This window comes from Columba livia, chromosome 16, assembly GCF_036013475.1.
Source record: "Columba livia isolate bColLiv1 breed racing homer chromosome 16, bColLiv1.pat.W.v2, whole genome shotgun sequence".
Lineage (NCBI taxonomy): Eukaryota > Metazoa > Chordata > Aves > Columbiformes > Columbidae > Columba > Columba livia.
Window position 1 is genome coordinate 705606 of NC_088617.1, and position 12739 is coordinate 718344.

Consider the following 12739-nt stretch of genomic DNA (forward strand, 5'->3'; position numbering starts at 1 on the left):
CATACCTTAAATAGTCCCTTTTGCGTCTTACCAAATCCCATTTGCTTTGCTGTCTTGTTTATACCGTGGTCTTTCTGATGGAGCCTGGGGGTGTTGTACCATTCGTAGACCGGTCGGCACACGTGGGTCGTGTGGGGGTTACGTCTGCTCTTGGTGCTGGGAGGCTGTGATCCATCCTTTCTAAACAGAGAGGGACTGCTGTGCTCTAGAGCTGCCCGACGTAAGTTGTCCTGCAGCCATTTCTGCCGTTTCCGCGGCGGTGTTACTGCAGTAGTGTTTGTGGTAATTACATAGGCTTTACATTGTTGTTTGGTGAGACAGAGGAATGTATTTCTAATGGTGGGAATGATGCTTTTGTGTTCTTTTACATGAGTTCTTTATTACTTTGAATGTGTTCAGCTCCTGAGAACTTCAGGAAATTACTACTGAAAATTGCTGCCGTTCTTGTGTAAGAAATATAGGTTTTCTTTCATTCTTATTGTAAACTGTTCTTGCCCTTTTTTCTCTTCCTTTTCCAGTAACGTACATTTCACTGGATTAACACTGTGCAGTTTTGCACTGCAGAATATCTTTGTGACTTTGTAGATATGAGAAGTGTCATAGGCTCAAACAGGGTGTGAACACAAGAAGGGTGGAAGGAAGAAAACCAGTTCTTAGTGCTGTGTGGGTTTGGTTTTTGAAATACACAGTGGTAACGTTGAGTAAGCAGAGTTTGAATAGATCCCTTCATTGAGGCTCTTGCTTCAGCAGTAGGTGTAACGGCGGTGTCCTGTGCGCAGGCCGGGGAGCCCCGGGAGGGGCTGCGGGAGGTGGGCGCCCTCTGTTGTAAACAGAGACGCCGTTCTCCGCTTTAGAAAACTGCGTTTTTAAGAACACTGGTTTTCAACAGACAGCCAGTGTATTGTACATAAATAGCTGCTTAATAAGCATTTACGTGGAGCTCTAGGTACACATGGTCCTTAGTAAATCTACTGAAATAATCTCTGTCCTGAGCAATGGGCAGTGGAACACAGGCCGTATGGATCGCAGCAGTTCGTGTTGGTCCAGTGCTAATGGTGCTCCTGGGCCTCTCAGACCAGCTGTGACTCTGCCTGTTAGGACAGTTTGAATGACACTGTGCAGCCAGCCCGGTTATGTGACCTTCTTTGATTGCCCAGGTACCTCCATGTACATATTGTCAAGCTTTGTAAACAACAGGATTTGTTTAGTTAGCTTGTTAATGAGTTAAAACAAAATCTCTCAAACTGTGCCTTCGCTGGGGAGTCTAGTTACGTGTCTGAGAAGTCTCTGGGTGCAAATGGCAGATGTCTAAAGTGAATCTGCGTTTCTTAGTTTTGTAGCTGCTTGGCTGGCGTGGTTTGAGAGCGCCGGGCAAAGCGCAGATGATGTTGCTTCGCTCCCGCAGCCTTTCCTGAAGGGCTCTCTGTGGTTCAATAGAATCGATAAAAGCGGGCTGTTGGATTTGTGGTTGGATTTGCGGCTGGGTTGGGCAATGCAGGAGCGCTCGCGGGGCGGGGGGGAAGCGCTTGCTGCTGCTTTGTGTGTTTGGATTGGCACTGCTGTGTGTGCTGACAACCTATGGAAAGACATTGCTCGTGTCCTTGAGCTCACACAAACGATGCCTTTTTCTGCACAGGATCCAGTTTTCTTCCACTGGGACGCACTTGACTGTACATTGACATATGATGCATCTAATTGCAGGCAGGCAATTATTGCCTTCATTTTAATATATAGTTTCCAATACAAGCAAACTTAAACCATCTACTTAACGTGGAATGGTAGTTATTCTCAGCATGAGCTTCATCCTGCTTTTATTATGGCCCGAAACTCTGGAAGAGATTGCCGCAAGGCCTTGCTGGTGATCCCGGCTCTGGTGCCGGGCAGGAATGCGGAAAGGCTCCCGCTGAGCGGGCAGCGCGCGCGGCGCCCGGGCGCAGGTGCGGCGGGTGGCCGTGCAGGTGCGGCGGGTGGCCGTGCAGGTGCGGCGGGTGGCGGCGCAGGTGCGGCGGGTGGCGGCGCAGGTGCGGCGGGTGGCGGCGCAGGTGCGGCAGGTGGCCGTGCAGGTGCGGCGGGTGGCCGCACACCTGCCCTGAGAGCAGCAGGTGGCCCTGGGGCCAGGAGCAGCGAGAGGAGCCGGTGCTGTGCCCTGGTGCCCAGAGCCTGCCCCAGCTTACACTGCGTGTTAAATGCTCTGTTTTCTTTTTCTTCCAGATGAAATAAAAGCGGAGCTGGAAAAGCAAAGGTAAATTATTAATTGCTGTAAACTATGCCAGAAAACAGCAAGTGAAATAATTTGATAATGGAAATGTAAGAGTGTATATTCATTATGGCAATGGGTTTGCGAATACCCCGTTTCACACCTTTCTGCCGAAGCGTGCTGTGGCCCGCGTGTTCCCATTACACAACGTTTGTGGCTATGGGCACTCAGGCCATAACTGCCTTGAATTTCACTATGAAACCATTGCAAAACTTCTCAAAGGTGTCTCAAAAGTTTTTCACTTCCTTTTGCTGGGGTTAATATAGCCTGAGAGGAAATCATGAAGAGCAGTACGTAGCCTCTGTTTGAGAGTATACGCTCTTAACTTCTAGACCAAGAATACCAATTTAGATGTTACTTAAACCTAAATTCTAAAGCAGTTTTTCCCCACTGAAATGAGCCTCCAAATGTGTTTCTCTTTGCTTAGTATTCCCCATATGGGGCCTGCTTAATTAATTCAGAATAACTTTGATGGATTTATCATTAATTGTGTACGAGTTCCCCAGCATTTCAGTGGGACAGTGTTGGAGTGTAGCAAGGGAAGAGTTAATTTGAAGAAGATATGAGAAGATCAGATGCAATATAAATAAATGCAAAGTGGTTTTAATGTGGCTTTTTAATAAAATGGAGCTTTCTTTAAGGGAGTAAGTGTGAGAGAAACTTGCATTACATTTGTATGCCTCTGTGTGCTGTTGAGCTTTCAATTTAGAAAGGGCAGAAGCATAGTTTGCTGCGATATATGTGTTAAGAAGAATTAATAACTCTTCTTATCTGACCTAGAGAAGGCACTGCTGATCCACCAAAAGCAAACTTCATCGAAGCAGATAAATATTTCCTGCCGTTTGAGCTGGCCTGCCAGTCAAAGTCCCCGCGCATTGTCAGCACTTCGCTGGACTGTTTACAGGTGAGTGCGCTGTGGAAATGGGAGCTGACACTCCGGAATCTGTAATACCTTGTTCCTCCTTAGAGTCTGCCAGAAAATGCAGCTTAAGGGCAGAACCTTTCTGTCGTGAATACGCACAAAGATAGATGTTGGAATTTGGTCTGGTTATGGTAGGAAGAAGTGGTCTGGGTGGAAAAAGCTTGTGTTGTCCCTTACTAAATCTGTTTTATCTGGATGTGTGGGCAGTCCGAGTGTTTGGTAGCAGGATTTATTGGTGGTGTTAAATTTTTGTGTTAAAACCAGTTTAAACCCCCCTTTTTCTGCTGTACTTAACAGTATATGGTTGTCTAACCTGCGTTCTCTCTACCTAGAAACTCATTGCATACGGACATATCACTGGCAATGCTCCAGACAGCGGAGCTCCTGGGAAACGGCTGATTGACCGAATAGTTGAAACCATTTGCAACTGCTTTCAGGGTCCTCAGACAGATGAAGGGGTACAACTGCAGATCATTAAGGTATTTTATTTGCTTCATTTTGGTGCAATATTGATTTGCTTTCTGTATCTTTGATTTTGTAATTGAAAATAATTTAATGGAAAGCCCTAGTTCTAAACAGATATATGCGTTTCATAACAAACCGACCGATTGTTGTGGAAGATCCGCATGAAGTGTATCGCTGCCTACGTGTTTGGAGTTCATATTTTACCGTGTTGTGGACTTTTTCAGGCTCTCCTCACTGCAGTAACGTCTCCGTATATAGAAATTCATGAAGGAACGATTCTTCAGACGGTTCGAACCTGCTACAACATCTATCTGGCCAGTAAAAATCTTATTAACCAGACAACTGCCAAAGCCACCCTTACGCAGATGTTAAATGTCATTTTCACACGGATGGAAAATCAAGCTGTATGTAACTATTACTTTTCCTCATCTCAGATGTTGAGGCTTGACAGGGGAACAGAAAGTTTATTATCGTTTATTTTTAACGGGTCTTTGTAATTGGGTCTCTGTTGGTTTGTAGCTTAAAAAAACCTGACAAAGCCTGCAGTGAAACTTACTGTTTAAAGATAACATAGGAAGCCTGTTGATGGTAGCAAGGTTTCACCCTGTGGTATCTGCCAAATGGCTTGGTGTAAACAAAGGATGAGACGCTTTTAAAATCAGCTTGAAGTGTTTCTTTGTAATTTGACTGGCCAAGAGATTATATTTTCACTGTTTCTTTCTTGTTAACACATGAATTCACAAAGGAACATCAGCCATCACAGGCGTCTGTTTTCCCTTATGTTTTGTGCTGTAGATTAACTTTTCATATTATTTGTTCAAGATACAGGAGTCCAGAGAAGCAGAAAAGGCGCATCAGCAGACGTGGCCGGGTGCCGCGGCTCCGCTGGTGAGCAGGTCTCCGAGGACGGGCGTGCAGCACGGCCACCAGGAGGGCACGCCGGCCGCGCCGGGCCGCGCAGAGCTCCCCAACGGCGAGCCCGAGCACGGAGACGGGAAACCGGAGCAGGATCCCGCTCTTCCGGCATCAGGTGAACATGAATAGGTTGTGTCTGCTCTTTCAGTTATGACGTTTCTATTGGAAAATGCACTTTTCCGCTATTTTGGGGGGAAGTGAGTGGGGCCACGGGTTGAAACCATGCTTGGATTTTCATTCAGAGTGTGCAGGCCATCCTTAGCTCCTGTCTACAACATTTTAACCATTGAAGAAAGGCTCATGTCTTCCATATAATTCTAATAAAACTACGTGTAGTTTATATATATAGAATTATAATGGAATTTGACTTGATTAGGTTGATAAAGAGGGAGGAAAGGAAGACAATCATGGTATGTGGGAAGTGGCAGAACCTCTTTGAGGTATTTGAAGTCCCATGGTACAAATTTGTATTATGAAGACCCTATCAAAAGCATATGTTGTATCCACATGAGAAGTGTAGGATAATCTAAAAGTTTATAACAGTTGATAAATACAAACGAAAAAAATCACTGCATTAAAAATATCAATGTTTTGATTTAAACAGCGGGAATAACATCAGTGAGTATCTTTATGACTTACTGGGAATGGCGCTGGAGGAGAACTACTGAAGAAAACTTTAATTGTTAGTCCTTCTGCCTCTGTCGTGTTTCTCCTTTTACTCTTCTTCCTAAACACAAGTACTGAATTCAAACTTATCGCTTTGTTTCATTAGAGGAAACAACTGATGAAGGGAAGGAGATGGTTAAAAGCATCTTGGAAGATGTGGTCAAGTCAGCTGTGAAAGGTAGAAAAACCTTCTCAAGTAAAATAGATGCAGGTGTATTGCCAAGCTTTTATTTGTGTGATTATAAAAGCCTTGGAGTTATTTTTTGTTATCTAAGTATCTTGTTATGAGCACCTAAGGCAGTGAGAGCAGGTTTTTACTGTCTCATGATATTCTTCTTTTGCGGGTACCTGAGAGACTTCCTAGTTAAGCAGCGCTGCTGCTGTCCCACTGGCTGTGGAGCTTCACACAGTCATGGGGAAGAAACTCAATGGGTGATTTTAATCAGTTTTCCTTTTCCCCTTTAGTGGCTGAAGAGAAGCAGGTGACAGAAACAGTGAAGGCTCTGCCTTCGTTAGAGACTGCAGACATTGCTCTTCCTGGCTCTAGTAACGAAAACGTACAAACAAATGGGATTCCAGATGATGGGCAGTCTGTTTCCTCCACTGATAATCTGGTAAATAACTCCATTGGATGCCGATGTGTATTTAGGAAAGGAGAGACGTTTTTATCATGCCAACTGATGCGATGGGGTTTTGGGGAGGAAAGGGACAGGAGCTTTAACGTGTGTGTCTTGCTCAGGTTTGAAAAGGAAGCAGCAGCTGCAATTTAAGCAGATACTGAAACCAACTTCTGAAACTAATTATGCTAGTTGTACTTTAATACAGGATGGGGACAGAGTGGAAGAGTTGGTCAACATGTGGGAAAAGATCCAGATCACTAGCAGTCCTGCTCAGGCTTAGTTTAAACTGTGCCAAATGAACTTTTATTATTATATTTTTTAATCCGTAGCCGACTCTCAGAGAGCTGTGGGACCTTCCTTGTTGCTCTGTGCCTTTGTCTCACTGAGGATCTGATGTTGTGTTTCTTGCTCTCAAGGAAATGGATGTATCTGGGCATCCCGCGGCTGCCAGGTTTTCCCATATTCTCCAGAAGGATGCCTTCCTGGTGTTCAGGTCCCTGTGCAAGCTCTCCATGAAACCACTGGGTGACGGACCACCAGACCCCAAGTAAGGAGACCGTACTTATTGCATTGGCCTCTTCAGGTGGCTTTTGGAGACAGAGAAGTAGTCAAGCAAGTATTCAAAATTCACCTGGCAGGCCCTTGTTGCAGTCAGCTTGATCAAACTAGGATTGAAACTTGCTTCAAATTATTAAAAATTTAATACTTGAGGATTTTTTTGTGTGTATATGTAATGGGCTTGTAAATCTTACCAGTTGGAACGGCCTTGACTATGGTGTGTTTGAAGTTTTTGATAGGGAAATGGGGAATGCTTCCTAATAGCACTGCGTTCGTCTGGTATCGTAGTCTAAGATGTTAATGCTAATGGAAAATCTCTAAATTAAGATGGTAGATGTTGTCCACAGTCACTTGCAGGCTGATTTCCACCCCTGCTGCCCCCGCATTGCAATGAATTAAAATAGCAGTTATTTTTTCTTGACATGGAAGAAAAGCTGTAGTGCTAATGGTGACTACGAGTATGTATTCAGAAATACAATACAAATCTATTTAATGTTGGATTTTTTTCTAGATCCCATGAATTGCGTTCTAAGATAGTGTCTCTGCAGCTTCTCCTCTCAGTGCTGCAGAATGCTGGCCCGGTTTTCAGGACACACGAAATGTTCATCAATGCGATCAAGCAATATCTTTGTGTAGCGCTGTCTAAAAACGGAGTCTCTTCTGTTCCTGACGTGTTTGAGCTCTCGCTCGCCATCTTTCTCACGCTGCTGTCAAATTTTAAGACCCATTTAAAAATGCAGATTGAGGTGAGAGACTTTTTAACCATCATTTGTGTGATTTTGTAGTTATCAAATGCAAGTATTGCAGTGATGAAGACAGCTGGAATTTAGAAGTTCATGTCTTAGTTTTGTTTGCTTACTAAGCTAGTATATTACTACTGTGTTAAAATTGTAATATGCATGAGAAGATACTCTTGTTCAAGAGGAATTACTGAATAGAAATTAGTTTGCGCATTTTACGTGGTTCTAATAAGCTTCAGATCATCAAGTCCCTTCCCTCACTTGTTTTGCAGGTGTTCTTCAAAGAGATCTTCCTGAATATTCTAGAAACTTCTTCAAGCTCCTTTGAACACAAATGGATGGTGATTCAGACGTTAACTAGAATTTGTGCAGGTATTTTCATTGCTGTGGAAAGCAGTCGCTTCTCTGGCAGCAGATGGAAATGATTTTGAAGACAAATGCCACGTATAATGTTGAAGTGTGAAAAACTGAATTTGATCCCCTAGTGGTGGGTTAAATATGCAGATTCACCCCCATGACCTGCTCCAACTGGCTGATTCTTTTTCAAAGTGCTGTTACACTGAACCCTAATACTTGCACTCTCTTTTCTTTTCAAGATGCCCAGTGTGTAGTGGATATTTATGTTAACTATGACTGTGATTTAAACGCTGCTAATATATTTGAGCGCCTTGTAAATGATTTGTCCAAAATCGCGCAGGGACGAAGCGGGCATGAGTTGGGAATGACACCTTTGCAGGTAGGAGAAACAGCTTGGAAGATAAGGTACTATTTCTTCATAAATGGTGCTGTCTTTGCATTGTTGTTGATACCTCCAGTGGTTTGTCTGTAACCTACTCATGTTACTTACTGTTTGTTGGTTAGCTGATTTGCAGTTGGGTGCCGAAGCGGTATGATTAATTTACTTGGTGATTTTGCTGTATATTTGCATTGTGACACTAGGCTTGTTCTGGGCTCTTTTGGGGCTGCCATGGGGAGAGAATCGAATGAGCTTTTCCCTGCCTTACTTCTGGAGCTTATGAACCAGCAATGCCTTTGTCTTGTGTATTTGCTTTGCACAAACGTTTTATGCTGTGTCTCCACCGCAAGTGTGATATTTGTCAAGTTCCGCGTTCCCGGTCCCTGGGGCAGGGTGCAGTGCAGGCTGCTTCCAGCAGGAGCAGCGGTTGCTCACACTGATGCTGCCTTACAGCGCTGCTTTTCCAGCCCAGCCTAACGGCTTCCAGAGCTGAAGTCGACTTGGTGCCCATGTTGGTCTTGGAGCTGAGTGCGCCTCACGCTTTCCAGTAGAATTAAATCAATGCTTGCTTGATTATTTTCTTTCCCTCTCCCTTTTCCCCCTGTGGTTCTTTGACCAGGAAATGGAGGTAAAAACCAGGAGACTTTTGTTTCAGACTTTGAGTAGAACTGTTCCCTGCATAACTAAGGTAGTGAGACACTTGTCAGATCTCTCCATGAGCGGAGGCCTACAGGGTGGTTGTGGCTGTTCGCACACCAGCAGGCTGCCTGTAGGATTTGGTGCCTGTTGCATCTTGGCTGCACTTGTCAGTTGTCAATAGACCGTCTGCTTAAGGCAGCTGGAGCGTGTTCTGGTGTCAGTCTGGTTATGGTTGCTTTTGGCCCAGATGTATCCACCTCAACAGTCATGGGGCAGAAGCTTGGTATAACTGATTGATTTCCCTCTAACTGATGAGCTTTTGAAGATTTGAATGCTGTGATGTAATGCCTTCTAAAAACTTGTGAATTTGCACGTATTGGTTTGTTTTTTTAGTGGGTTTTGTTTGTTTGTTTTTGTAGGAACTAAGCCTAAGGAAAAAAGGACTTGAATGCTTGGTTTCTATTTTAAAATGCATGGTAGAATGGAGCAAAGATCTTTATGTGAACCCCAACCATCAGGCTAGCTTGGGTAAGCCTTACGGAGACACTAAGTTGTTTGATAAGAGCGTTTAGAAGCTGTTTGGAAGTGTGGATGCCAGGTTTTAATGTAAAGATTTGTTGATACAAATGAAGTGTTTTACAAATTATTATTATTAACGCTGTTGCAGTAACTGACTCTTCAGGTATCTGGTTCAAATAACCGGGTTCTGTTTATCAGCTTTAGCCAGGCCATTGCCTACCAAGACGTGTGATAAATCATGCGGTTACTAAGTTGAAGTGCAATAATTTCTCCGTAGCTGCTGCTGCTCTTCTGTCTTTTGGTGGATTATGTTAGAATTGCGTCAGTACAGCAGCTTCATGTAGTACAGAATGGCAAGTAGTATATGTGGTAAAATAATAACATTAACTCATAAAATTCTACTAGTTTTGGTTGTGTTTTTTGACCTAAAAGCCTTCGACTGAGGAGGATCATTGAAGCCTCGCCCTGTTTATGAACAGGTTCGTATAAACCGCCGGAGCAGGAAGGGGCTGAAGGCAGGTGCTCTGACGGCGCGGGCAGGCGGAGCAGCGTCAGCTCGCTGGACTCTACCGTGTCGGGAGTGGGGAGCGTCGGCACCCAGACCACAGTCCCAGATGATCCTGAGCAATTCGAAGTCATCAAGCAACAGAAAGAAATAATCGAACATGGGATAGAACTGTAAGTCCAGTAGGACAGGAAAGTAAAAGTTCACTAATGAAAAAAACCCCTGTATGTACACCTGTGTTGTTTCTTATGGTCTTGCACAGTCAGGCCTACAGGGACACCAGTTACAAATTGCTGTTCATGCTGACGCCTCCTGCCTGCTGTGGTCAGGAGCTGACGCGAGGCTGTTGTAGCTGGAGAGAGTTCAGTAATGTCTCGGGTGGGCGGAGGGTGGTTCCCCAGCTTTCCTTCGTGCTGGCCCAGCCACACGAGGGAGGAAAGTGTGTGTGTACCCAGAGGGACATTGATCTGAGCAGCTCTCTGAGCTCTTACACCATTTGGTGTCTTTTATTGAAATAGTGTTTGAAGAATGAAATAATTCTCCAGCTCTGCTTTACTACTTTTTCATTCATTTGAAGATCTTTGTGTCTGCAAATGCTATAAAAAGGTCTTAAACAGCAACATTTTAAACATCTAATGGAAACTACCATTCGTAATATTTCAAAAGGGTCAGTTTTTAAGTGAGTTGGCTGTAACTTTTAAGCTTATCAGCAACCGAATGTACCTTATGAGATGTAGCCTGTGGTGTGATATAGTTAATACATTTGTTGACATTTTTCCATCTGGAAAACAAAGACAGAGCTACAGAACAGAGTCTTTGCATTAGAAAGGCTCTGTAAAACTGAAATTTTATAGGCTGTGATATTTTTCAGTTGTAGGTCTGAATTTCCCCGTGTTTTTTGCCTGAACAGGTTTAATAAAAAACCGAAGAGAGGAATACAGTACCTGCAGGAGCAGGGCATGCTTGGCACCACGGCGGAGGACATGGCCCAGTTCCTGCACCAAGAGGAGCGGCTCTGTTCTGTAAGACCCCGTGCAGCATAACAATACTCTTGCCTCTGTCATCTCCCCCATCTTCTGATGTCTGTGTGCGCTCTCTCTTTAGCTCATATTTCGTTAGTACATAACTGAAAGCTGTTCTAATGAAGGTACTTAATACTGGTGCTACTTGTGTTTACTTACTGCCCCAGGATTTGCAGATAGCTGTGTTTACAATGAAGTGCTGAAGGGATTCCCCATAAACGGGAACGTGTTTTATCTGCATTCCCAGTGTCTTGCCAGCAAGGGCAGATCACGTGCTGCAGTGGCAAAGCGCTCTGCGCTGCAGGAGAACTGGGCACCGCTGAGCTTTCCTGGGCTCACAGGAATGCAGATCTTGCCTTGGGGGTGAGGGAAGCAAGAATATTCGGATTAAGGGTATTTTCTAATGGCACTGGTTTCTTGTCATCCCTTCTACGGTTGCTCTGCCCGCTCAGTCAGCACATCAGTCTTACAAAACTGACAGCTGTGCAATTCTGGGATCATGAACTTTCTTGCGAAGCTGGCAGTTGGATTGCACAGTAATAACTGTCTCTTGTGTTTCTAGACTCAAGTAGGGGAATTTCTTGGGGAAAGCAACAAGTTTAACAAGGAAGTGATGTATGCCTATGTAGACCAGCTTGATTTCTGTGGAAAGGACTTTGTCTCTGCTCTACGTATATTTCTGGAAGGTTTTCGTCTGCCAGGTGAAGCCCAGAAGATCGATAGATTAATGGAGAAGTTTGCTGCTAGATATATTGAATGCAACCAACGGTAATTGAACCCCTCTGTACTGGAGAAGCACCTGCAGAACGGTTGTACTGTTTGTGGCCCTGGGGGCCAGGTCAGGAGCTCTTCCTGGCCTGTGCGGGGAGCGGGTCCGGCTGCTGCTGTGGCTGTGGGTGCTGACCCAAGTGGAAACGGCACACTGAAAGTATAACTGGTGCTGGCTCTTCATTAAATCCCAAATACTTGCTGGAATGATTCATTGGAAGAGGGAAGCCCTAAGTATGTTTTTAAATACATGTAGATCAGTCAAGTGTAACCAACAGTAATAAGTAGCAATTGCTAAAATTAAGAATACACGGCAAAAATAGCTAATAAGATGTTACGTGGTTCTGCTTGCCCGTTAGATGTTGAACAAATTGTACGTATGTTAGTTGGCATCAAGTAGGCAGTGTTGCTCTTGTTTGTAATGCAATAAAGTAACATTGAAGTTTAGCTAAGTGCTCAGGCTTAATCGGCTCCTGTTCCTTAGTCCAGGTGTTGTATCACTGGGTTGGTCATGTATAATTTTCCATGAAACCCTGGGAGTGAAAAATAAGCTGTTCTTTAGCTTTTGCAGGATTATGCAAAGAAGGAGAAAGTCTAATCTTTTGGAATGCACTTGAAAATGGCAGTCGTTGCTGGATTTTCACACTGCGAGGACGAGATTTTTTTTTTTCCATTTTTATTTGCATTTTAAAACACTTGGGCCTTCATTCATTTCTAAGGATTAGTTTTAGGCTCCGTTAGCTCTTTAGTTGAACGCATAGCACTTCTGGGTGTTTTTTTGCATGCAGACATAGAGCTGGTGGATTGAGGAACTGGACTCTAAAAACCTGTTTATTTGTTTCTGCCCAGGCAAACGCTGTTTGCTAGCGCTGACACGGCCTATGTGCTGGCGTACTCCATTATCATGCTGACGACGGACTTGCACAGTCCACAGGTAGAAACCAAAAAACCCCAGCTTGTACAAGTTCCGATCTGCCTGGAACTTGCATTCAAAGTCTGATATCCAACCTCAATTCTCTTTTACAGGTAAAAAATAAAATGACAAAGGAGCAATACATTAAAATGAATCGAGGAATCAATGACAGTAAAGACCTGCCAGTAGAGTATTTATCCACAATCTATGAAGAAATAGAAGGAAAGAAAATTGCCATGAAAGAGACAAAAGAATACGCAATTACAACCAAATGTAGTAAACCAAGTAAGAAGGAACTAGAACTGGCAAGCCCACAGTGCTCTTGAACTATTGCAGTAACTCTGGATGGCGTAGTGGAGTTCAGATGCCTTTTGAAAACATCTTTGTGCAATACATAACTTGTATTTAGAATGGCTAATACAGATATTTGGAATGAAATTGGCTTAGTAATTGCTTAATACTGCTGCTTCTGTGGAGGGAACAGCTGTGTAAGT

General features: G+C 43.9%; 1 protein-coding gene across 3 annotated transcripts in view; it reads left to right on the forward strand.

The window, feature by feature from the left end:
- ARFGEF2 (ADP ribosylation factor guanine nucleotide exchange factor 2) overlaps window positions 1–12739 on the forward strand; it is a 30899-nt gene that overhangs the window by 2185 nt on the left and 15975 nt on the right. For 2 of the 3 annotated variants that reach the window (XM_065031771.1, XM_065031770.1), the window contains exons 2-18: window positions 2212–2242; window positions 3038–3161; window positions 3512–3658; window positions 3869–4048; window positions 4467–4674; window positions 5332–5403; window positions 5691–5839; window positions 6262–6392; window positions 6915–7149; window positions 7416–7515; window positions 7740–7879; window positions 8938–9046; window positions 9517–9715; window positions 10453–10564; window positions 11127–11332; window positions 12182–12266; window positions 12359–12530. In XM_065031771.1, the coding sequence (XP_064887843.1) occupies window positions 2212–2242; window positions 3038–3161; window positions 3512–3658; window positions 3869–4048; window positions 4467–4674; window positions 5332–5403; window positions 5691–5839; window positions 6262–6392; window positions 6915–7149; window positions 7416–7515; window positions 7740–7879; window positions 8938–9046; window positions 9517–9715; window positions 10453–10564; window positions 11127–11332; window positions 12182–12266; window positions 12359–12530 (2400 nt within the window). The remainder of the gene's footprint in view (window positions 1–2211; window positions 2243–3037; window positions 3162–3511; window positions 3659–3868; window positions 4049–4466; window positions 4675–5331; window positions 5404–5690; window positions 5840–6261; window positions 6393–6914; window positions 7150–7415; window positions 7516–7739; window positions 7880–8937; window positions 9047–9516; window positions 9716–10452; window positions 10565–11126; window positions 11333–12181; window positions 12267–12358; window positions 12531–12739) is intronic. The other variant, XM_065031772.1, reaches the window with a different exon arrangement.